Raw genomic sequence first — 27,354 nt, 5'->3', positions numbered from 1 at the left:
AGCCAAGCTACTGAAGCAGGAAAAGATCCAGAGCTTAGGAGAAGCATGGAGTCTACATTGCTACTCCTGGAACTGTTCTGAAGCACTAAAGGCTCGTGAAAAGCTCAACATTGGGACAATTGGAGGAAGAGATTCTCCAGATACAGGACAGCTTCAGGTTTGCATAAGAAGGAACAAAATGGTCAGGTCATACTCTATGCAGTAGGGGCTATTGCAGGCAATGTTATAGCGAGACAGGGAGTTGATGAGGCTTCAAGCTCATATGATTAAGGCCTCCAGGCATTCAATGCATACTGCAGTATTTGAAAAACATTGATAATTGACCCAGTGAAATTCAATAAGAGAAAACAAAAACCTACTGAATTCATGGATTCATTCATAAATAATCTGGAGAATTGCAACTATGGGATCCTCAGAGATGAATTAATATGTGATCATATAGTAGTCGGGGTCTTAGGTGAATCCCTATCAGACCTCTTGCAAACAAGGGAAGATTTAACTCTCAAAGGCAGTCCATATAGCATGACACTGAGCTTAGGAAGGTAAACAGAGTGGTTGTTCCTGGAGAAAGTGATGTCCCTTGGAAAAAAAATGATTGAAGCCATTCAATATGTTCGACAAAAAAGAGAAAGTGCATTGAAGCAAAAGCCAGCAAAATCAGGAGAAAGTGCTCCAGTCTCCATCTTGAGATGCTCTCAGTGTGGCAGGAAAACACTGCACAAGCAGGGAGAATGCCTAGCAGGGGGAGCTGAGTGCCAGAACTATGGAAAGTTAGGATACTTTAAAAATGCCTGCCAAACTAAAATGCAAATAGCTCACAGGAAGAAAAAGAAATTAACAAGGTCGAGTCAAATTCAAGAATTTGAAAAGCTGCAAAAGAACAAATAACCTCCCTAGAAGTTAATCAAACAGAAGATTGGAGCATTAAATTAGAAATTGGTAGTCACCCCACAGAATTCAAGCTAGATAATGGGGCAGGTGTTTTAGAATTATCTGAAGAAGTAAAGTGGCTTAAAATATCACATCACAGCCATCCTCCATCCAGTTGTAAGGCCCAGGAGGGACTACACTGAAAGTTATAGACCAACGCTTAGCAAGATTAAGTTACAAGGATAAAGACATTATTGAACCCCTGTGTGTTATACAGAACCAGGAGTCATCATTACTAAGCAGAAAAGCATGCTTGCAGTTGAGGCTTCTTTACAAGGTTGATGAAATTACTGATGAACAGTCCAGTAATGTGTTTAGAAATGAATTTATGTCCCCATTTTCAAGCTTAGAGAAGCTGAAGACAGTATATCATGTATCCCTAAGGGTGAATGGTAAGCCTATGTGTCTCTCCACAGTGAGAAAGATCCCTTACCTCCTTTTAGACAAAGTCAAGAGTGAGATTGGGCACATGACACAAGGCGTCATCTCTCCAGTAACCATACAGATGAAGTGGTGTACTACAATGGTCACAGTACCAAAGCCTAATGGTTCAATTAGAATGTGTGGACTCAACTCAATTACACAAGTCAATACAGCACAAGATACACCCAATGGCATCAGTAGATGAAAGACTTGCCAAATTTGCAAAAATCACCCACTCCACAAAATTGGATGCTAACAGTAGCTTTTGACAGTTGCCTCTGGACAAAGAATCCAGATTGCTAACTGCTTTTATCAGCCCATTTGGTCAATACAAGTTAACATTCAGAATTGCTTTTGCATCTAAGACATTCCAAAGAATTATGTCTCCAGCTGTGGAAGGCATGGAAGGAGTAATATGCCTTATGGATTTTAACATGGTTCATTGAGGGGAGAACATGACTGTTGAGTGAAAGCAGTCTTCAAACTTCTACAAGAAGCACATTTGATGTTAAACTACAAGAGTGAATTTGCAAAGCCATGATAAAATTCTTAGGCCACATTATGCATGCTTCGGGAATTACTGCTGACCCGCAGAAAACCAAAGCAATTAGAGGTTTCTCACAGCCTAAAACTATCACAGAATTTCATAGATTTGTTGGATGGTCAACCAAGTATGACAGCTGTTGAGACAAGGTCAACAGGTGTGCTGGAATGTGGACCAGTAAAATGCTTTTGACAAGATCAAAAATCTCCTGATTTCACCAGAAACTCTGGTGCACTACGATCCAGAGGTGCCAACAATTGTAGCAGTGTATGCATCATGCGTGCAGTGCTGTTTCAAGTTCAAAAAGATAGACAAAGAAGACTCACTTATTATGCCTCAAGATCTCTCACAGATATAGCGAAGAGCCATGTAACTGTTGAGAAAGAAGCATTAGCAGCCACATAAGCCTGCAAGAAGTTCTCTGATTATGTCATGGGATTAAGGTTTAAAATGGAAACCAACCACAAACCTTTGGTTACTTTTCTTAACATAAAGGGAGCTGCAAAAATGCCACCTAGAATTTAACGTTTTAGATTGAGACTCATGAGGTATGATTCAGTTACTGAGTACATACAAGGAAAGTATCAGATGATAGCAGGTGCATTTTAAGAGTATCAGTGGAAGGAGTCAAACTGGAAGATATAAATTTTGAGGAAGTGGAAGCATACCCTTCACTCATTACTAAACACTTACCAGCCACCGAGAAGAGATGACAAGAAATTAAGCAAGCACAACAGTAGGATGACAAATGCATCCAAATAAAAGAGTATTGCCAGAACAGATAGCCAGATTATGCAACCCAATACTTCAAGCAGAGAAAACATCTCAAAGTCATCAATAAGAAACAGAAAGAGGTGTTCAAACAATCAAGGAATTAATGAAAAAGAACAAAGATGTTAACTTAGCCCTTCATACCTACAGAACCTCACTGCTAGAAAACATGTTTTCCACATCAGAACTATTGATGGGAAGACGGCTGCGAACGTGACTTCCAGCTCTATAACAAACATCACAACTTAGCATTAACTCAGATGATCATGAGAAAGTTAGGAAATGTGAGGAGCAACAAAGAAACAGTCAAGCTGGTAATTTCAAAGACACAAATCAGGAGACTTAAAAGTTCTACAGCCTGGGGAGAGAGTGTGGATACAGGATCAACAGAAAGGAGGCATTGCAATAGAAAGAGCTCCACAACCAAGATCTTATAGAATAGAGATGGACCAGGGAAATATCAGAAGGAATCGAAGAGTCTTGGTGTTATTGGGAAGGAAACCAGTGGAACCTTGGACATACTATTTAGATCCAGATGGAGTCAATGAAGCAGAAACAGGTAGAACTCTATAACCACCCAGGTGGAAGACACTCCTATGGAACGATGAGAAAGTGCAGTTCATCCTCAACCTCGAAATGAAATCAGGACCAGATCAGGGAGATTGTTCAAGGCACCACAGAGGCAAACCCAGTGAGGTCTGAGGCTTTAGGGGAGATGTAGAATGACGTATATCATAGGGAGATGTAGAGAATAGGGTTAACATCAGGAGCACCTGATACTGATGTAATGACTATTGTAACAATGAAGCAATGTCACTTGGCTAAGTGACTGAGATCTGCTGGGAAGTTGAAGTACAACCTTGTGTAGAGTAGTAAAATGTACATGGATCTGTAAGTAAATTAGAATGGTTTTTACAAATTACAGTCCACAGTGACATTCTTAGGGTAAAGGGCAGATCCTGAAGAAACCCCATCTAGACCGTGAACTCAAGATGAAAGACCACTTACCGGATGTAACTTCAGCAGTGTGCATACAAGTTCACTACCAAATTTCAATGCCTGACCAGGTTAGACTTGAGGGAAAAAGTCTGTTAAATATGAAAGCTGAGACAAACACAAGGATTAAAACAGAACAAGTATCAAGAGACATTCTACTAAGGTAGAAAGTTTCAGTGAAATAAAGTGCTGAGAAAATCATTTTACATGTATGTTCTGTGTCTAGCAAAAGAAGTAATATGCTGGAATTCCATTTGTACATTCATATGTTCCTAAGAGCCATGTTAAATATTTCCTTGCCTTCACAACCCATTCTACTATATGATACTTGACTGGAATGGCCAGGGAGAAAAGAGGTCATTTGGGGCTTAACAACTGAGGCTAATTCGATTTTGACCAATGCTCATACATGGACAATTTCCAGTAGGAATAACTGGACAGTGATCAAGAGTAGTTATGCACTTATAAACCTGACAAACACCCATCAGTGCTTAGCTGATTTTTCTGCTCCTTTTCTGCTCTTCCTGCATGGGCACCCAGGCTAATTAATACCCTGCCTGATAGTATTTTTGAATTGTTAACCAACATACTAGATAGTAATTTTATATTACAGCACTCCATTAAATAAAAGAAAAAGTAGCATTAAAATCAGTCATAACATGAAAAAAACTGTTGGCAAACGAAAAGGAGCTACTGCATGGGCAGCAATGAAATCATAACAATTACTTTTTCATTTGATTTTATAGATAGGTGACCATCAGTTTTAACTGCAATTCTCAATTTTTACTTCAGCTGCATATGCTTTTTCTATATTTGATTAAATAAATGCCCACTCGAGGGCCTTGGGCTTTATTATAGCCATTTTTCTTGATGGTGTCCATTAACTGGGAGGTCAGCCTGAATGATAAGAGAGCTTGGTTTAAATCTAACCACAGTGCACCTCAAGATTTAGAATAAGGTAGAGGAAACAATATATGGAATGTAAAGGCTTCGACTATCACATTCACGCATGAACACAATATTGGACAGAAAGTGTGGAAAAACACGACCAATTGGTCAACATCTGAAAGAGAAAAGAGAGAATCAGATGTAGATGGACATGTGTACATTGAATATTAAGTATATTTTTTGTTGTTCTTTGTTTTTGAATGCTGCCATTGCATAATCGAGTTCTAGTTTCATAGAAATTCTGTTGCATATATGATCTATCAGCTGTAGCACAGCTAATAGCACTCTTGCTTTTTGTCCAGATTTTGGCCACGACACAGAGGTTTCTACTCGTGATGAAAACCCCGATAATGGCAAAAATTTCTAAGGAGAACCATCCCCGAACCTGGCATTTCCCATCTTCGTGGGAGTGGGACTGGAGTCAGGCTGAGGTTCATGCATGCATGATTAGTGGAGGCAGCTGGCCGTTTAAATCATCAGTTGCCTCCTCTGAATTGTGATTTTGGAAGAACAGGAGTGTGGAATCCGGTGTGTGCAGAATAGAACAAGTAAGAGGCGGTCTGAACTTCATGGGTGTGTTTGGATAACCAGCGTACTCCTATGAGAGGTAAAGTACCCTTTGGATAGGATCCTGGGACACCTTAGGGAGAGGTAAGGCATCCTTTGAGATTGTTAGAAGTGAAGATGATTATGCACTTTTACACACAAAATCATTGGCACTGTCCAGCTGTCAAGGAGCTGTTAAAGAGCTGTCCAGCTGTCCAACCTGTCAAAGCTATCCAAGAAATCTCAAACCTATGAAAGGTTTCCAGGCAGTGTTAAAGCTGTCAAGGAAATTGCCAAGGGTACTAGGTGAGCTGGCATGGAGACAGTGAAGGAAAAGAATGGTGGGTGGGGGGCATGGATTGGCATTAGATGGCATTGAGATGGCACAGAATGTATGCTGGTAATGGAATGGGTAGAGTGACACTAAATTTGCATTGAGGGTTTGGGACCATGGGCAGCGGCTGGGGGGCCTGGGTTGGCATAGGTCAACCCCAGACCTCATCGAGTCTTTTGGCACCAGGTCAAACATGGGCAAAGGAACCTCTTGCTGATTACCATGTACCGTTCCCCCTCAGCTGATGAATCTGTACTCCTCCATGTTGAGCACCACTTGGAGGAAGCACTGAGGGTACATAATGTACTCTGTGTGGGGGACCTCAATGCCCATCACCAAGAGTGGCTCAGTAGCACCACTATAGACCCAGCTGGCTGAGTCCTAAAGGACATGGGCCTGCCACAGGTGATGAGGGAAGCAACAAGAGGGAAAAACATACTTGACCTCATCTTCACCAACCTGCCTGCTGCAGATCCATCTGTCTATTACAGAATTGGTAGGAGTGACCACTGAACAGTCCTTGTGGAGACGAAGTCCGGTCTTAACATTGAAGATACCCTCCATCATGTTGCATGGCATGACCACCATGCTAAATGGATAGATTTTGAACAGATTTAGAAATTCAAGACTGGGCAACTGTGAGGTGCTGTGGGCCATTGGCAGCAGCAGAATTGTACTCAAGCACAATCTGTAACCTTTTGGTCTGGCATATCCCCCACCCTACAGTTACCACCAAGCCAGGGGATCAGCCCTGATTTAATGAAGGGAGGGAGGTAGTGGCATAGTGATATTGTCACTGGACTGGTAATCCAGAGACACAGGGTAATTCTCTTGGGACCTGTGTTCGAATCCCTCCATGGTAAATGGTGAAATTTGAATTCAATAAAACAATCTGGAATTAAAAGTCTAATGATGACCATGAAACTGCTGTTGATTGTTGTAAAAACTCATCTGGTTCATTAATGCCCTTTAGGGAAGGAAATCTGCTGTCCTTACCAGGTCTGGCCTACATGTGGCTCCAGACCCACAATGATGTGGTTGACTCTTAAAAGCCCTCTGAACAAGGGCAATTGGGAAAGGGCAATAAATGTTGGCCCAGCCAATGATGCCCACAGCCTCTGAACAAATAAAAAAAAAGGAGGGCATGCCAAGGGCAGCACCATGAATATCTAAAAATGAGGTGTCAACCTGGTGAAGCTACAACATGGGGCTACTTGCATGCCAAACAGCATAAGCAGCAAGTGATAGACAGGGCTAAGAGATTCCACAACCAATGGATCAGATCTGCCACATCCAGTCTTGAATGGTGGTGGACAATTAAACAACTCACTGGAGGAGGAGGCTCCACAAATTTCCCCATCTTCAATGATGGAGGAGCCCAGCACATCAGGACAAAAGATAAGGCTGAAGCATTCGCAACAATCTTCAGCCAGAAGTGCAGAGTGGATGATCCATGCTGGCCTCCTCCGGATGTCCCCAGCATCACAGATGCCAGTCTTCAGCCAATTCAATTCACTCCACATGATATCAAGAAATGGCTGAAGGCACTAGATAGTGCAAAGACTATGGGCCTTGACAATATTCTGGCAAAAGTCCTGAAAACTTGTGCCCCAGAACTTGCTGTGCCACTAATCCAGCTGCTCCATTACAGCTACAACACTGCACCAACCCGGCAATGTGGGAAATTGCCCAGGTGTGTCCTGTACACATAAAGCAGGACAAATCCCACCTGGCCAGTTACCATCCCATCAATCTACTCTCGATCATCAGTAAAGTGATGGAAGGGATCATCAGCAGTGCTATCAAGCGGCACTTGCTTAGCAATAACCTGCTCACTGATGCTCAGTTTGGGTTCCGCCAGGGCCACTCAGCTCCTGACCTCATTACAGCCTTGGTTCAAACATGGACAAAAGAGCTGAACTCTGAAAGTAAGGTGAGGGTGACTGTCCATGACATCAAGGCAGCATTTGACCAAGTATGGCATCAAGAAGTCCTAGCAAAACTGGAGTCAATGGGAATGAGGGGAAAACTCTCCACAGTTTGGAGTCATACCTAGCACAAAGGAGGATGATTGTGTTTGTTGGAAACCAGGCATCTCAGCTCCAGGACATCACTGCAGGAGTTCCCCAGGATGATGTTCTAGGCCCAATCATCTTCAGCTGCTTCATCAATGACCTTCCTTCCATAATAAGGTCAGGAGTGGGAATGTTCGCCGATGATTACACAATGTCCAGCACCATTCGTGACTCCTCAGATACTGAAACCTCCCATGTCCAAATGCAGCAAGACCTGGACAATATCCAGGCTTGGGCTGACAAGTGGTAAGTAACATTCACGCCACACAATTGCCAGGTGATGACCTTCTCCAACAAGTTAGAATCTAGCCATCACCCCTTGACATTCAACGGCATCGTTGAATATCAAGGGGTGATGGCTAGATTCAAGGGGTGAACTGGGTGAACCACCATTGCTGAGTCCCCCACTATAAACATCCTGGGGGTTACCATTGACCAGAAGCTGAACTGGACTAGCCATATAAATACTATGGCTACAGGAGCAGGTCAGTGGCTACGAATCCTATGGCAATTAACTCACCTCCTGGCTCCCTTAGCATGTCCACAAGGCACAGGTCAGAAGTGTGATGGAATATTCTCCTCTTACCTGGATGTGTGCAGCTCCACCAACGCTCAAGAAGCTTAAAACCAGACAGGACAAAGCAGCTCACTTGATTGGCACCCCTTCCACAAACATTCATTCCCTCCAGCACTGACAAACAGCGGCAGCAGTGTGTACCATCTACAAGATGTACTCCAGAAATTCACCAGCACTGCTTAGACAACACCATCCAAACCCACATCTGCTACCACCTAGAAGGACAAGGGCAGCAGACACATGGGAACACCACCACCTGGAAGTTCCCCTCTGAGACACTCACCATCCTGACTTGGAAATATATTGCCATTCCTTCACTGTCACTGGGTCAAAATCCCAGAAATTCCTCCCTGACAGCACTGTGGGTGTACCTACACCACATGGTCTGCAGCAGTTCAAGAAGACAGGTCACCACCAGCTTCTCAAGGACAATTAAGGATGGGCAATAGATGCTGGCCAAGCCAATGATGTCCACATCCCATGAATGAATAGAAAAAACAGGTTGCAATGGATGTGGCATAGCATGTGTGTGGGGTGGTGAGGGGATGAGGGGTGAGGGCTGAAGTAATTTTTGTAAATTATTTTTTATTTATTTAAACACTGTAATAAATTTGGGAACCAGGCAGATTTCTTACTTGAAACAGATAACTTTATTTACAGAGCTCTTGAAGAAGCTACATGCTTGAACCAGATCCCTGACTAGAATAGCTGCATGCCTAAGATTTAGGGCTCATTCATTAATACAATCACGTGACCCCTAAAACAGCAGGAAAGGTTTTGCCTACAATCACTACATTCCTCCCCTTTTAATTTTTTTTTTACAAAAATATCTTAATCCACAACATATACATATATACACAGGATATGCGATAATCGTTTAAGCCTCTGACGTGGTTTTCTAATTCGGTTAGAGTGATGTAGCTCTACGACTTGAGATTCGTCCACTGGATTGACATGATCTGGAACTGTAGCATCAAGGACATCCTCAGACAATGGCAGTTCAGAATTATTTAATTCAAAGAGACATCACATATCTACATTCTAGGTCGATCTGGCACTTCAGGGATTAAAAGTTTGACATCAATTACAGGTGGAATAACTCCTTAGATGATCCATATGTTTTCAAACAATCTAGTCTTCCACTTCCACTTGGAATGACAAAGGTCCAGTTTCAGAGACAATTATACCAGGAACTTAACGAGGTTCATTTCTAAAATTTCACATGAAAACTGTCTCTCCTACAGTAAATTTTCAAGCTTTGCTTTGAATATCATGATTAACTTTCTGATTCCTCTGGTTCTTCTATAACTTCCCCTTGAATTTTGGAAATGTCAGACTTAACCTTGTAGAAAAGCGGTGTTTCATCAGTTATTCAGACAGTGTAGAACCCATAGTTGCATGAGGAGCTGTACGATAGTTGAGAAGAAAATATGATATTTGCATTTCTAACCTTCTTTTGGATAAATTTTTCATTCCAGGTTTGAAAGTTTCAGCTAACCCATTTGACGAGGGATGATATGGTGATGTTTTAATATGCTTAATTCCATTTAAATTCATGATTCTGTGGAATTCCGTTCTAGTGAAGACAGTACCATTAACTGAAGCAATGACTTCCAGTAGGCCATGTGCACTAAAATATTGGCGCAGATTTTCAATGTTTGCACTCAATGTCAGTGATCCAACTTCATACACATCTATCTACTGAGAATGCACATCAATAATCAATAAAAACATGGTACCTAAAAATGGACCTACATAGTCCACATGTAGTCAAACCCAGCATCGACCAGGCTACTCCCATGGATGCAGTGGAGCTGAAACGGGCAACTCCTACTGTAGCTCACACTGGAGACAGTGTTTAACCATTTTTTCTATATCACTGTCAATATCTGGCCACCAGACATAGCTTCGTGCAAGCATCTTCAACTTAAATGTGCCTGAGTGAGCACTATGATGCTGTCAAGAGTGGTTCTCGTCTTTGCGAAAGCACGAAGACTCTTGTTCACCTCAACAAGATTCCACCTTGACAACTTAACTCAGTTTTACGGGCATAGAATGGTCTTATCTCTTCAGACATTGGTGAATTCGACCATCTTTGCAATACCTGTTTTCAGATTTTGGATAAAATTGAATCCCGGTTGTCCAATTCTTTATTTGCTTCATACAGACCGGGGAAGAGTCCAGAAAATTCAACACAAGTACAACTTCTTGTGGCACTGGAGCATGTACAATGCTATTTGGCAATGGAAGACGACTGAGTGCGTCTGCATTTGCAATATACACACCTAGACACTGCGTAAAAGTGTACGCATACGTCAACAAAATCAAGGCCCATTGTTGAATTCTGGCAGAGGCTATAGGCAGATTGCTTTATCTTCATTAAATAAGCCTATTAGTAGCTTATGATCTGATGCTATGTTGAAGTGTCAACCATGCAGATATTGATGGATTTTCTTTACTCCAAGTCTTACTGATAAGCCTGCTTTTTCAAGTCATGAGTAACCCTCCTCAGCTGCAGAGAGGGTTCTGGAGACATAGGAGAGGATTGATCCCTCGTTGGGTGGGCTCTGTGAGGGGGTGGGGGGGGAGGGTTGCGGGCGGTCGGGAAGCCGACTGCCATCCGCGATCGGGGTTGCACTGCAGTTTCACACTGGCGGGCCTTCATGAAATGCGTGCAGCTGTGCCGCTTGTGTGAGGTGAGGGGAGGAGGGCGAGCACGAACTTTGTGCTTGCGCGCAGCTGCGTGCTGCAAAAAAAGGGTCATCTGGACTCAAAATGTTAACTTTGTTTTTCTGTTTCCACACATGCTGTCAGACCTGCTGAGTTTTTCCAGCATTTTCTGTTTTTGTTTCAGATTTCCAGGGCTGCCTCAGGGAGAAGAACATTTTTCAAAATAAAAAATAATGATTTCTAAAATGTTATAAAACATGTCCACTCATGTAACTTGTGTAAATTAATAAAATGTTTCAATTAGTTTAATGTAAAGCCTCGAGAACTGGCGGTCTGATTCTTGAATTTAGAGTCACATCTTAAACATAACACTTAAAATTATAGTTTATGACAGTTGTTTAAAGTTTTGCTCTGGGATTTTTAAATAACTCAGCTTTACCAACTGCATCGGTTAGCACAATTGTAGCCATGTGGAGCCATGTGACTCTGTCATATGAACAGGGACATGTTCTAAATGAAACTTAAAAATGTTTATTTTATTTTTATTTGCTGTTGGAAATGTAAGGCTGGATGGGCAGTGAAAATGTTCTTTCCATTACATTTTCTATGGCCTTAATAGGCTTTTTAATTGTCGGTGGGCTCGCTGTCGATTCCCGTGCATGCCCACTGACCAAAATATCGCATGAGTGCGCCATTTAATGGGACACTCGCCTGAGGTCATCGTGCATCATTTTACGTCGGTTGGGTTGGGCGCATGTCCGCCCAACGAGCCAAAAATTCTCCCATAGCCTATTGGCATGTCAGGTTTGGTTTCTGTCTTTTCTTCTTCTGTTTGCTGCAGAGTTTTTGTCTTGTCCTCCATTCTGACTTCACAGTCGGCCAAATTTCTCTCTGGTGAAACCTTAACTTGGTTCAGTTCAGTGGTTGAGCTACCCATGGATTCACTACCCATTCGCATCCTGGAAAGTTTCCTTCTCATGCCTCTTTTGTTTCAATCAGCTGATTCTAGAGCTCTTCTGTCACCTTGTATCTTTTGGCTTCTGCTTGCAACATTGAACATTGTTGATTTTTTTTCTGCCAACTGTTTTTCCAGGTTGTTCAGAATGGTGTTATATTCATTTTGCTTCTTTTCATGATTTTCCCATGAAACCAACTCTGACATGAGGGATCCTTGCAATTTCTGAGCAGTTGAGTGTAATTTTTTGTAATCAATTGTGGCCCAGAAGACTAGGTCCTTCACCTGTTACAATGATCACTGGAAGCTGGGCTGTTTGTTGCCTGTTGGACACATGTACTGTGGCGATGATGACTTTTACCTGTATTGCCTCTCTAGTGTACACCTTCAGCTGAGCCGTTGTTTGCTCCAGATTCAGTGTCTGGGTACCTTCATTTACATATTTAAATGTGTGATCTCCCACCACTGCAGTCAACACACCCGTGTCTACCTCCAGGAATAGAGGCTTCCCATTCACTTGAAGGGTGACAGTGATTGATTCAATTTTTACCGCGTTGACATTTTATAGGAAATAGGTATCACTATTAGCAGCTTCTGGTTCATTTATATTGTGCACTCCAATCATCTTGGTCTGCTGTCTGATTGGCTGTCTCGATTTCACCCTTTATTACATGCCCCTTTCTGTGACAGTAATGGCATTCTGCCTCCTTAAATCAGCAGGTTTCCGGTACATGATTACCCCCACATCTGTAACAGGTTAATTTCTGAAGCGCTGGTGAGATTTTCCCAGTGTGCTTTTTTTGTTTTCAAGCAGTAGAGACTGTCTCTCACTTCACAGCTGCCTCTCTGGTTTTCGCGCCATGCTCGGTGCTAGGTTCCTGCCCCAACAGAATAACAGCACCATGTTACACAATCTGCAAAGCCTGTGAGTCTTTCTCAGCACTCTCCATTGCTAGCACTATTTCCATGGCGCGCTTCAAATCAATATTAACTTCTGCAGGTAAATGGTGATGAATGGTGTCATCGTGAACGACACAAACAAATCGGTCCCGCAACATGTCATTGAGTGAATCTCCGAAGTCGCAGTGCTCAGTCAACTGCTTCAACTTCACGATATAAGTTGCGATTATCTCACCCAAGGCCCTTATTCTGGAGTTGAACTTAAATCTCTGCATTATTAGCGATGGCCTTGGCTGAAAATGTGCCTTCACGAGGTCTACCAGCTCGTTAAAAGATTTTGAATTGGGCGCGTTCAAGGCCGTCAGACAGCGGATGAGGTTATATGTCTCACTCCCGCAGACACTTAAAATAATTGCTTTCTGCTTCTCCTCCACGTTTATTTTATTCACCACAGAATAAAAGCCAAGGCGCTCTCTGTACTGGCCCCAGTTTTCCATGGGTTGATTCTGCTGAAGAGTGGCATGACTGGTGGGTATACTTTTCTTTCTTTCCTTAAGAACCAATATACTCATGTTTGCGAGGAGAGGCGCAGTGTCAGAACTATTTTTCCTAGTTGCCAACTGTAACAAACTTGATGTATCGGACAGGTTTCTTACTTGAAACAGTAAAGAAGCTACGTGCTTGAACCAGGTCCACGACTAGAAAAGTTCCACCTCCAAGATTACCTGCATTTAGGGCTGATTCATCTTTACAATCACGTGACCCCTAAAATAGTAGGAAAGGTTTTACCTACAATCACTACAAACACAGTGTCAAGGGACAGAGGCAGGCCTTATGCCCAGCCTGCCTCCACATCTGGCAGCCTGTGCTTTTGTTCCGGGTGTCCTGCTCCAACCCTTGAATCAGCCTGTGCCCCCGGCCGAAAATCCAACCTGCAAGTGGATGTTTTTAAAGGTCGGGTTCACAGAGCCGGGAAATCTCCTGACTCGGCAAACCTCACCTGGGGACAAAAATCTGGGCCTTTAAGTCAAAAAGTCATGGGTTAAATTCCCACTCCAGCACCTGCACACAAGTATCAAGACTGATAATCCCATGCAGTGCTGAGGGAGTGCTATATTTCAGATGAGATTTTAAACCAAGGGCTTTGTCAAGTGGCCATAAACAATTCCATGTCACTACTTTGAAGAAAAGTGGGCAATTATATCTCGTGTCCTGCTCAATATTTATCCCTCAATCAACATCACAAAAAACAGATTAGCTGGCCATTGTCAAACTGTTGTTGTGGGAGATTGCTGTGGGCGAATTGGCTTCCACATCTCCTGCATTACAACAGTGACTACATTTCAACAATACTTTATTGGCTGTAAAGCGCTTTGAGACATCCAGTGGTCGTGAAAGGCCCAATATAAATGTCAGTCTTTCTTACTTTCTTTGAAACTATGCCAGTAATGGGGATTGTTTACCAATTGTTTTCCACAGATAACATTCCCATGCTCCCAGAAGTAGAGGAAACTTCATATTGCTTGAAGGATATGATCATCTCTTTTTAAATTTATCCCTCTAACCTTCAATTCTATTTTTGCAGTGATTGATGTCATATAATTAGCTATTTTTGTTGATGTATGTAATGCCCTCTAGAGGGATTTTCTTTTGTACCTTTTTGTCCTCGCCAAGGTGAGGAATGCTGGTACTTAGAAATTAAGCGGCTTTCTATTTCAAGCTCCCGCTGACAGCTTTTGGCACTTCCAAATCAGATGCAATATGGGTTAGTTATTATAGAGAGCAAGAGCCCCCTGCTTTGCCCCAGTAATATGAGGTAGATTTATGAATTGTAATAATGAACAGAAAAGTAACTCCTTGCCCAAGTGCCAAACATCTGCTCTTGGTGCATGCCCCTGATGGCATCAATTCATAAAATCTACTTTGTGCCTCAATCTTATCCCCAGAAAAGTATTCTGCGTCTTCATTTTGACTACACTGTTCCTATACTAGCCACTCTTGTAGCCTACATGAATGAAATTACAATTTCTGCCAAATTAAGTTTAGTCTTACAATGCAGACTCATACCCTCAAGAATCCTGCTGTAATAGAATACTACACTGCAGAAATAAACCATTTGGCTCAATAAGTCCTTTCTCCAATAAAATAAAAGCAAAATACTGCGGATGCTGGAAATCTGAGACAAAAACAGAAAATGCTGGAAAAACTCAGCAGGTCTAACAGCATGTGTGGAGACAAAGACAGAGTTAATGTTTCAAGTCCTTATGACTCTTCTTCTAAAGAGAAGTAAAAATGTGATAAAAGATATACTATTTGAGGGGGGTGGAGCAGGTGAAGCTGGATAGAAAGCTAGTGATACGTGGAGGCAAAGGAGAGGTTGACAAAGATGTCATGAACAAAAGGATAAAGAGATGTTCATGGTGGTGGAACTGGCTAAAGGAGGTACTGATGGCAGCATTAAGGTCAGAAAGTAGAATGTGATAATAGCAGGATAAGGGTAAATGCTCTGGAAAGAACATGAACAAGTGACAGATGGCCCTAGTGGGGGTGGGGTGGGGGAGGGGACAGTGGTGGGAAAAAAGATTGAAAATAGGATAAAAGGTGGGGATAAAACAATGAATAAAAATGAAAATAAATGAAAATAAAAATGAATATTGAAAAAGGGGGATAAAAAATGGGTGAGGATGGAGGAGAGAGTTCATGGTCTTGAAGTTGTTGAACTCAATGTTAAGTTCGGAAGGCTGTAAAGTGCCTAATCGGAAGATGAGGTGCTGTTCCGCCAGTTTGCGTTGAGCTTCACTGGAACATTGCAGCAGGCCAAGGACGGACATGTAAGCATGAGAGCAGGATGGTGTGTTGAAATGGCAAGCGGCAGGAATGTCTGGGTCATGCTTGTGGACAGACCGAAGGTTTTGTCTCTCCAATGTAGAGGAGACCACATTGGGAGCAGCGAATGCAATAGACCATACTGAAGGAGGGGCAAGTGAAGTGAACTGAAAGGAGTGTTTGAGCCCTTGGATGGTGAGGAGGGAGGAGGTCAAGGTGCCATGGGAAGAGGTTGAACTGTTGGAGTTGATGGAGGAGTAGACAAGGGTGTCCTGGAGTGAACAGTACGTATGGGATGCCAATGGGGTGAAGGGAAAATGTGTTTGGTGGTGGCATCATTGCTCGTGTTGGTGGAAATGGTGGAGGATGATCCTTTGAATGTGGAGGCTGGTGGATGAAAAGTGAGGTCAAGGGGGACTCTAACATGGTTCTGGGAGGGAGAGGAAGATGTGAGGGCAGAGGCACAGGAGATGACTCAGCAGGTCTGGCAGCATCGGCGGAGAAGAAAAGAGTTGACGTTTCGAGTCCTCATGACCCTTCGACAGAACTTGAGTTCGAGTCCAGGAAAGAGCTGAAATATAAGCTGGTTTAAGGTGTGTGTGTGGGGGGGCGGAGAGATAGAGAAACAGAGAGGTTGGGGGGGGGGGTGTGGTTGTAGGGACAAACAAGCAGTGATAGAAGCCTGCTTCTATCACTGCTTGTTTGTCCCTACAACCACACCCCCCCCCCAACCTCTCTGTCTCTCTATCTCTCCGCCCCCCACACACACACCTTAAACCAGCTTATATTTCAGCTCTTTCCTGGACTCGAACTCAAGTTCTGTCGAAGGGTCATGAGGACTCGAAACGTCAACTCTTTTCTTCTCCGCCGATGCTGCCAGACCTGCTGAGTTTTTCCAGGTAATTCTGTTTTTGTTTTGGATTTCCAGCATCCGCAGTTTTTTTGTTTTTAGCACAGGAGATGAGTTGGACACGGTTGTGGACTCTGTCAACCACGGTGGATGGGAAACCTCGGTTAAGGAAGAAGGAAGACATGCCAGAAGTGCCATTTTGGAAGTCTTTTCTCCACTTGCACTATCTAATCCATTCCCTGCTAACTCACTACACTTTTGATCATTTGTATCTCATAATAAAAACATACAAATTATAAAAATAACTTAGCTTCAAGGGTCCATACCATATCCTCACTGAAGGCCTCCCAGAAATTCCCAGATATAAAAGAACGTAACAAATAGGAGCAGGAGTAGATCATGTGGCTCATTGAGCTTGTTCTATCATTCAATATGATCATCACTAATCTTTGTCTTCAACTCCACTTTCTCACCCGCTCCCTATATTCCTTTGATTCTCTAAGAGACCAAAATTTTGTTAATCTTAGCCCTAAATAAATTCAGCAATAGGAATTGCACATTCACAACCCTCTGGGGTAACGAATTCCAAAGATCCATAATCTTTTGAGTGAAGAAATTTCTCCTCATCTCAATCCTAAATGATTGCCCCTTTAACCTGAGACTGTGACCCTCTGTTCTAGATTCCCTAGTCAGGGGAAACAACCTTTCAGTGTCTACCCAGTGAAACCCCTTCAGATTCTTGTATGATTCAATGAAACCATCTCTCACTCTTGTAAACTCCAGAGAGTATAGGCTCAGATTTCTCATCCTCCAAGTATAGGAAAAAATCTTGTCAATCTTTGCTGTACCACCTCCGTTGTAAGTATATCCTTCCTTAAATATGGAGACCAAAGCTGCACACAATGTTCCAGGTGCAGTCTAATCAAAGTCCTCTACAATTGTAGCAAGAATTCCTTGCACTTGTATTCCAAGTACAGGATTTCCCAGTTGGCGAGCGGGGGGCGGGGCCCGCTCACCGACTTGTAAAATGACGAGGAATGACATCGGGCGGAACTCCCGGCGTCACCCCGCCTTGTTTCAATTTTCAGGTCGATGGGGACTCAGCCAAATCAGCTGTGCACCCGCTGACCTGTCAATGGCCATTTGAGGCCATTGACAAAGTAATTAACCTAATTAGTGGACCTGCCTGTCCAACCTTAAGGCCGGGAACCCTGGTGGGCATTGGGAAAAGTATGAAACCTCATCCACGGGTGGGATGAGGTTTCATGTAGGTTTTTAAAAATTTAATAAAAGTTTCTTTAAAAGTGATGGACATGTCCCAACTCATGTGACTGTGTCACATGAGGGGACCTATCAGGGAATTTTTTTTTCTCTGTTTTTTAAGATTTTTTTATTGTGGAGCTGATCTCCCTGAGGCAGCACCTAGCCTCAGGGAGATGAGTGCGCTCTTTCGTGCGCATGGGTGAAAGAGTGCACTGCCGGCTCAGGGAATGCCCTCCCCCCCCCCGCACAAGGAGTGCATAGCTCTTCCTTGCGGACGTCTCACAGGGCGGGCCTTAATTTGCCCGCCCACATAAAATGGCGGTGCGCCCCCAATTGGGGGCGCTGATCAGAGGCACGCCTCCACACACCCGCTCCTGAACTTCCGCCCCCACCCCCCCCGCAACAGGGGGAAAATTCTGCCCCAAGTGTTGGAAGGCCACTTATCTTCCTAATTGCTGTACCTGCATGCTAACTTTCTGTGTTCTTGTATGAGTACACCCAAGTCCCTCTTGACCGTCAATATTTACAATTTCCATGCCTTTTTAAAAAAATTCTGCTTTTTTATTCTTACAACCAAAGTGAATAACCTCACACATCTTCACATTATACTCCAGCTACCACCCTGTTGCCAACTCACTGAACTTGACTATATCCATTTGTGGTCCTTTATGTCCTGCTCACCCCTTGCATTCCCACCTAAATGTGTATCATAAGCAAACTTAGATGTATTACTTCGGCCCTTTTCGTAAGTCATTACTCCCAGCCTATTTTATGGACATCTACTGAATTCCATTTGGGGTTGGACTCATAGTTTTAAGATCATAGCCTTTTGTTCTGCATTCACCAACCAGAGGAAATAGATTTTTCTGTATTTACCCTATCAAATTTTTTTCATTACATTAACCATCTCAGTTATATCAACCCTGAACCTGCTAAACTCAAGGGAACACAAGCAAAGTTTATGCAACCAGTTCTCATGATTCAAGCCTGGTATTATTATTGTGACTCTGTGCTGCATTCCCTTCAAGGTCAATATAGCTTTCATGAGGTTTGGTGCCTAAAACTGAATACAACCCTTTATCTGATCATGGCTTTGAACAGCTGAAGCATCATTTCATCACTTTTGAATTCTAACCCCCTTGGGATAAAGGACAACATTCCATTAGCCTTCTGATTACCTATTCATTAGCTTGTAGTGATTTTTGTACGTGGGCCTCTGCACATTCCCTAGGGGCCAGAATTTTATGTGGGCGCATGCCCAAATCAATCGGGTGTAAAATTGTGCGAGAAGATGATGGGCAAACGTCCTGACATCATCCCAGGCTTGCAAGATATTTCGCTTGGCGGGTGCACATAAAAGTCCCACTGAAAATTAAGACCATTAACGGCACTCTGATTTTTCAATGCCGGTCCAACCTTACAGTTGGCAGATGGGCGAATTGGCCAGGTTGGCTTTGCATTTTTCATCAAACCTCATCCACGCGGGATGAAATTTCCGTGATGAAATAAAATGAAAATTAATTCCCGTGGACAGCATTTTTACTGGCTATATTTTTAGGTGATTGATTGTGATGCATGGACACTTATTTCAGCTTTTGAAACCTTCATTTCAGCTTTTTCAAGCCTCTAGCTCCCTGAGACCACTTTCTGCCTTCAGGGAACTTTCTCGCAGCGTTCACCAGCGCCCATGGAAATGTCATTGCCTGCCCTCTTCCCGCCCCCACTCCGGCAGCACTGAGCATTTAAGCGCGCGTTTCACATTGGCTGGCTGTTAATTAGCCAGCCAGTGTGAGATCGCAGTCAGGGGCCACTCGCGGTTGGTGGTCTGTTTCCCGAATGCTCCTGGGCCCGCTGATCGGGCCCGCCTGCCAAAGGTAAAAATCAGGCCCTAGTCTTTCAATAATATGGAAATGTTCTGATCAGTGCGGAAATATTCTGATTAGTTTTTTTACAGATTCAAATTGGATGACTTCACAATTCCCCACATTGAATAGATCCCTGGGGTACACCAATTGCCATGCCCTGAGTGTCAGCCATGGTTCAGTTGGTAGCACTCTTGAGTCACAAAGTTCTGGGTTCAAGTCCCACTCCAGAGCTTGAGCACAAAAATCAACATAGACACTCCAGTGCAGTCCTGAGGAATACTGTATTGTTGGAGGTCCCTCAATCACATCACAAAAACAGATTATCTGGTCAATATCACATTGCTGTTTGCTGTGTGCAAATTGGCTGCTGTTTCCTACACTACAGCAGTAACTGCATTGCAAAAAGTACTTCATTGGTTATAAAGTACTTTGAGAAGTCTGGAGGTTGTGAAAAGCACTATATAAATAAAGGTCTTTCTTTTTTCCATCAGAGCACTTTCTTGTTAGCCTATTCTCTGTCTCCTACCTCTCAACAATCTTTGATCCTTGTCACCTCTGTGTTGTCTTATTTTTGCGAATAATCAGTTGTATGGAATCTTAACAAGCACCTTGTAGAAGCTCATATAGACAGTATCCACAGGCAGTTCTCTATCCACCATACTGATGACTGTCTGAAACAATTCAACTAGATAATTGAGACCTTATCTACTCTTCATAAATAGATATTGATTCTCCTTAAGCAGTTCACACGCACCCATGTTCTCAGTCACTCGGGGAAATTTCAGCATGGATTAATGGGTGGATTAAGTGCAATTGGTGGGTTGAATGGACAAAAAGAGGAACCCGCTCACTTTTGGATTTTACTGGAACAAGAGGCAGGCAACTAACTTGCTCCCTAGAAGCGGATTGGGCCTGGCCTGCTCGCCAACTTTAAGGTTGGACAGGTAGGTCCTTTAATTACATGTTTGACTCTATCAATGGCCTCAATTAGCCATTGACAAGACAGCAGGCACGCAGCTGATTTCGCTGCACTCCCGCCTTCCTGAAAATTTAAATGGGGCGCGGTGATGTTGAGGATTCCCCCCCAATGTCAGCATGTGTCATTTTACAGTTGGAAAGCAGGCCCCGCCCCCGCTCACCGACACATAAAATCCTGCCCTCTGTTTCCTGTCTACTAACCAATTCTCAATCCATGCCAATATTTTACTCCCAATCCCATGTGCTTTAATTTTACTCACTAACCTCTTACTTGGGAGTTTATCAAAAGCTTTCTGAAAATTCAAATACACCACATCCACTGGTTCTGCCTTATCTATTCTGCTAGTTACACCCTCAAAAAACTCCAGTAGGTGTGTCAAACATGATTCCCCTTTCATAAATCCATTTTGACTTTGTCTAATCCCATTGATATTTTCTAAGTGTCCTGTTATCACATCCTTTATAATAAACTTTAGCATTTTCCTTACCACTGATGACTGTAAGGGACCTACATTTGCTTTCACCAATCTTTTTCTTCTTATATACTTATAGAAGCTTTTAAGGTTCTCTTTTATGTTTCTTGCAAGTTTACCCATACACTGTTTTTCCCCTCTTAATCTATCTTTTGATTCTCATTTGCTGAATTTTAAACAGCTCCCAATCCTCAGTCTTGCTACTTTTTCTAGTAACTTTATATGACTCCTCTTTGGATCTAATACTATCCTTAATTTATTTTGTTAGCCATGGTTGGGTCACTTTTTTTGTTGTGTTTTTGTGCTGGAAAGGAATATATAACTGTTGCAATACATATGTTCTTTCCTTAAATATTAGCCGTTGCCTACCCACCATCATGCCTTTTAATGAAGTTCCCCAATCTATCTTAGCTAACTCAGGCCTCATACCTTTGTAGTTTCCTTTGTTTAGATTTAGGACCCTAGTTTCAGTTTGGGTTACTTCACTTTCCTACCTAAAGAAGAATTTTACTATGTTATGGTCACTGTTCCCTAAAGGACTCCTCACAACAAGATTATTAATTAACCCCTTCTCATTGCACAAAATCAAATCTAGGATAGCCTGTTCCTTAGTTGTACTTCAGCATATTGGTCTAAAACAAATCTTCTACATACTCCAGGAATTCATCCACCATGGTATTATTGTGAATTTGGTTTGCCCAGTCTATATGTAGGTTGAAATCACCCATGATAACTGTAGCAGCCTTGTTACACACATCTCTAATTTCCTGCTTAATACTGTCCACTACCTAACCACCACTGTTTTGAGGCCTGTTGACAACTCCCACTAATGTTTTCCGCCCCTTGTTGCTTCTTAGCTCCACCCAGACTGATTCTACATCTATATTTGCTGAGCCAATATCTTTTCTCACTATTGCACTGATTTCATCCTTAATTAACAATGCCACACCACCTCTTTTCCTTTTTGGCTGTTCTTCATAAATATCAAATACTTTTGGATATTCAGTTCCTAGTATTGGTCACCCAGTAGCCAGGTTTCTGTAATTATAATCATATCATACCTATTTACATCTATTTACACTGTTAAATCATCTACCTTATTGCAAATGCTTCATGCATTCAGATACAGTGCCTTTAGACTTGTCTTTTTACACATCTTTTTTGCACTATGACCCTATTTGCTGCTAGCCCCTGTTTCCTCTGCCTTTCACTTTTGCTTTTCGCTTTTCTGTTTTTCATTTCTACCTTTGTTTCCCTTTCTTATGTCTCCCCGTTCAAGTTCCCAAGCCCCTGCCACTTCAAATTAAACTCTTCCCCAGTACTAGCGAATACCCCTGCAAGACTGTTCATCCCGGTCCTGCTGGGGTGCAACCCGTCCAGCTTATAGAGGTTCCATCTTCCCCAGGATCAGGAATCTAAGTCCCTCCCTCCTGCACCATCGCTTCAGCCATGCATTCATCCAGTCGATTCTCGTATTCCTGATCTCGCTGGCTCATGGAACTGGGAGTAATCCTGAGATTACTAACTTTGATGTCCTGCTTTTTAATTTAGTTCCTAGCTCTTATATTCTGCTTGCAGGACCTCATCCCTCTTTTTACGTATGTCGTTGGTACCAATATGGATCATGACCTCTGGCTGTTAACCCTCCCCCCTCAGAATGTCCTGCAGACACTCAGTGACATCCTTGACCTTGGCACCAGGGAGGCAACATACCATCCTGGTGTCATGTCTACAGCCGCAGAAGCATCTGTCTGTTCCCCTTATGATAGACTCCCCTATCACTATTGATCTCCCACACTTTTTCCTCCCCCTGACACCCTCGCCCACCCCCAACCCTCTACTGTGCAGCTGTCCCACTCATGGGGCCATAGGCTTGGCTCTGGCTGCAATTACCTGAGAAACTATCTTCTGCAGCAGTATTGAGAACTGAAAATCTGTTGGAGAGGGAGATAAACCCAGCGGACTCCTGCACTACTTGCCTAGTGCCTTTACTATGTCTGGTGGTCATCCATTTCCTTTCTGCCTGTGCACTCTTTATCTGTGATGTGACCAGTCCATGGCAAGTGCTTCCCACAAAGATTTCACGCTTGCGGATGCTTCAGAGTGACCCCAGCCGCTACTCCAGATCCAAAAAAAAAGGATTTCAGGTCGCTGCAACTGGTGACACATCTTGCATGCATGCTCACCATGGACACTGGAAGTGTCCCTAACTTATAACATTGCACAGGAGGAGCATTCCGCGTGACCAAGCTGCCTTTCCCTGTTGTAAATTATTCCCTTTACTTTTACATCCTCTAGATTAGAGAACATTAAGGATGGTAGAAATCCTCACCAAGACCTACTTACCAAGGCCCCTGCTCTTCTTTGTGATGAAAGACAGAAAATGGAAGGATCACCTCCTTCCCTCTTCACAGAACTGCCTCACACACCAAACTCCAACTAAAGCACTCAACTGTAGCCCAAGGAAGCACTCAGTGCAGAAAAGGTAGCACTGTAGATGGCTTGCTTTTACGCTTTCTGAATCTAGCTTCTGAAAACCTGTTTAAGACAGTTATCCATTAACTAGCTGAAAGCAGAGCCTGAATGAGCCCTGTTTTAAAGCTGGACTAAAGCTCACTTTCCAGCAACCCAAGTACCGAAGGCCTGTGCTCCAGAACCTGCCAAGCCACCTGCCAAGCTGTTCAAGTACAGCTACAGAACTGGTATCTACCCGGCTATATGGAAAACCACCCAGGTATGTCCTGCACACAAAACACAGTACAATTCCAACACGGACAGTTATCGCCCCATCAGTCTACTCTCGATCATCAATAAAGTAATGGAATGGGTCATCAACAGTGCTATCAAACGGCACTTGCTTAGCAATAACCTGCTCACTGAGGCTCATTTTGGGTTCCACAAGTGTCACTCAGCTTCTGACTTCATTACAGCCTTGGTTCAAACATGGACAAAAGAGCTGAACTCCCAAGGTGAGGTGAGAGTGACTGCCCTTGACATCAAGGCAGCATTTGACCGAGTGTGGCATCAAGGAGCCCTAGCAAAACTGGAGTCAATAGGAATCAGGGTGAAAACTCTCCACTGGTTGGAGTCATACCTAGCACAAGAGAAGACGATTGTGGTTGTTGCAGGTCAGTCATCTCAGCTCCAGGACATCACTGCAGGAGTTCCACAGGGTAGTGTCCTAGACCCTACCATCTTCTGCTGCTTCATCGATGATCTTCCTTCCATTATAAGATCACAAGTGGGGATGTTTGCGGATGATTGCACAATGTTCAGCATCGTTCGTGACTCCTCAGATACTGAAGCAGTCCATGTCCAACTGCAACAAGACTGGACAGTATCCAAGCTTTGGCTGACAAGTGACAAGTAACATTTGTGCCACACAAGTACCAGGCAAAGACAATCCCCAACAAGAGAAGCTAACCATCATTCCATGATATTCAGTAGCATTACTGCATTGCTGAATCCCCCGCTATCATCATCCTAGGGGTTACCATTGACCAGAAATGAACTGGACTAGCCATATAAATAATGTAGCCACAAGAACAGATCAGAGGCTAGGAATCCTGCAGCCAGTAACTCACCTCCTGGCTCTCCAAAGCCTGTCTACCATCTATGAGGCACAAGTCAGGAGTGTGATGGAATACTCTCCATTTGGCTGGATGAGTGCAGGTCCCACAATACTCAAGAAGTTTGACACCATCCAGGACCAATCAGCCCGCTTGGTTGGCCCCCTTCCAAAAACATTCACTTCCTCCACCAGCAACAAGCAGTGGCAGCAGTGTGTATCATCTACAAGATGTAATGAAGAAACTCATCAAAGCTCCTTAGGCAGCACCTTCCAAACACATGACCGCTACCATCTCAAAGGGCAAGGGCAGCAGATGCATGGGAACACCACCACCTAGGCAATAAATGCTGGCCTAGCCAGTGATGCCCACATCCCGTAAACAATTTAGAAAAGTCATAACCTTCATTATGTCATGTGGCACTACCACCACGCTAAATGGGATAGATTTCGAAGAGATATAGCAACTGAAAACTGGGCATCCATGTGGCACTGTGGACCATCAACAGCAGCAGAATTGTAACTCTTTTTGAGTAAGATGTAACTCTTTTTGAGAGCAGAATTGTACTCCAACACAATCAAGCCGAGAATCAACCCTGGTTCAATGAAGAGTGCAGGAGGTCATAACAGGAGCAGCACCAGGTATATCTAAAAATGAAATGACAACCTGGCATAGTTACAATACAGGACTACTTTCACGCTAAGCAATGGAAGCAGCATGTGATGGACAGAGCTAAGAGATCCCACAGCCAACAGATCTGATCTATGCTCTGCAGTCCTGCCACATCAAGCCGGGAATGCTGGTAACAATGAACCAACTAAAAGGAGAAGGAAGCGCCACAAACATTCCCATACTTAATGATGGAGGAGCCCAGCACATCAGTGCAAAAGATAAGGCTGAAGCATTCGCAACAATCTTCAGCCAGAAGTGCCGAGTGGATGATCCATCTCAGCCTCCTCCTGAGTCCCATCATCACAGATGCCTGTATTCAGCCAATTTACTTCATTCCACATGTTATCAAGAAATGGCTGAAGGCACTGGATACTGCAAAGGCTATGGGCCCTGATAATATTCTGGCAATGGTACTGAAGACTTGTGCTCCAGAACTTGCCGCACCTTTAGCCAAGCTGTCCCAATACAGCTACAGCACTAGTATCTACCTGACAATGTGCAAAATTTCTCAGGTGTGTCCTGTACACAAAAAAACATGACAAATCCAAACTGGCTAATTACTACTCCATCAGTCTACTCTTTATCATCAGCAAAGTGATGGAAGGTGTCATCAACAATGCTATCAAGCAGAACTTGCTCAGTAATAACCTGCTCAGTGACACTCAGTTTGGATTCTGGCAGGTCCACTCAGCTCCTGGCCTCATTATATCCTTGGAATGAACTAAAGAGCTGAAATCAAGAGGTGAGGTGAGAGTGATTGCCCTTGACATCAAAGCAGCATTTGAATGAATGTGGTATTAAGGACCCCTAGCAGAACTGAAGTCAATGGGAATCAGGGGCAAAACATTGCACTGGTTGGAGTCATATCTAGCACAAAGAAGATGGCTGTGGTTATTGGGGGTCTATCATCTCAGTCCTGGGACATCACTGTAGGAGTTCCTCAGAGCAGTGTCCTCAACCCAATCACCTTCAGCTGCTTCATCAATGACCTTCCTTCCATCATAAAGTCAGAAGTGGGGATGTTCGCTAATGATTGCTCAATGTTCAGCATGATTCATGACTCCTCAGATACTGAAGACACAGTGTCCATATGCAGCAAGACCTGACAATATTTTAGGCTTGGGCTGATATGAGGCAAGTAACACTTGTGCCACACAAGTGCCAACAAGAGAGAATCTAACAATCTCCCCTTGACATTCAACAGCATTACCATTTTCTGAATCCTCCACTATCAACATCCGGGGGTTACCATTGAGCAGAAACTGAACTGGACTAGTCATATAAATACTATGGCCACGAGATCAGGTCAGAGGCTAAGAATCCTGTGGTGAGTAACTCACCTCCTGACTCTCCAAAACCTCTTCTCCATTTACAAGGCACAAGTCAGGAGTATGATGGAATACTCCCCACTTGCCTGGATGAATGCAGCTCCAACAACACTCAAGAAGCTTGACACCATCCAGGACAAAGCCGCTTTCTTGCTTGGGACCCCATTCATCACCTTCAATATTTACGATGTGTTGTGACTGGGGTGTGTACTGTCTAAAGATACACTGCAGCGACTGACCAAGGCTCCATCAATAGCGCCTTCCTAGCCCGCACCTCTACCACCTAGAAGGACAAGGGCAACAGATAGATGGGAACACTGCCACCTCCAAATTCTCCTCCAAACCACAAACCATCCTGACTTGGAAATATATTGCTGTTACTTCACTGTTGCTCGGTCAAAATCCTGAAACTCCCTCCCTAACAGCACTGTGGGTACACCTCCACCACATGGACTGCAGCAGTTCAAGAAGGCAGCTCACCACCATCTGCTCAAAGACAATTAAGGGTGGGCATTAAATGCTGACCTAGCCAGCAATGCCCACATCCCATGAACAAATAAATTTTATAACAATTACAGACAACTAAATAATATTTTGATGATTCATTATTCATTGCAGTGTTTATGGAACATGAATATATTTGGACACTTACTGTAATTTTTACTTCCATATATGCAGCTAATACTGTTTTTTTGAAGATTGGAATTATTGTGATTCCCTAGTCTTTATGCATTTGCTTTTCTTCAAAAATTTTGTTACATTTTGTTAATCAACCTTTGAATCAATTTCACAGTATGTTCCTCACCAGTCTGCAATAACTCTGCAAATATGTTATCCATACCTTTTTCAAATTATCAATAG

The 27,354-nt window shown here is 43.2% G+C and overlaps 1 protein-coding gene across 6 annotated transcripts in view; it reads left to right on the top strand.

Moving 5' to 3' along the window:
• Positions 1 to 27,354, top strand: part of LOC121282359 (BTB/POZ domain-containing protein KCTD8-like) — a 346,025-nt gene that overhangs the window by 207,999 nt on the left and 110,672 nt on the right. Inside the window, exon 4 of one of the 6 annotated variants that reach the window (XM_041196108.1) lies at positions 13,958 to 13,967. The exons of the other annotated variants lie outside the window; for them this stretch is intronic. Coding sequence (XP_041052042.1) covers positions 13,958 to 13,967 — 10 coding nt within the window. The remainder of the gene's footprint in view (positions 1 to 13,957; positions 13,968 to 27,354) is intronic. 6 annotated transcript variants of the gene reach the window in all.

The sequence above is a fragment of the Carcharodon carcharias genome, chromosome 1 (genome assembly GCF_017639515.1).
Source record: "Carcharodon carcharias isolate sCarCar2 chromosome 1, sCarCar2.pri, whole genome shotgun sequence".
Classification (NCBI taxonomy): Eukaryota; Metazoa; Chordata; class Chondrichthyes; order Lamniformes; family Lamnidae; genus Carcharodon; species Carcharodon carcharias.
This window is presented reverse-complemented; position numbering and strand designations above follow the sequence as displayed.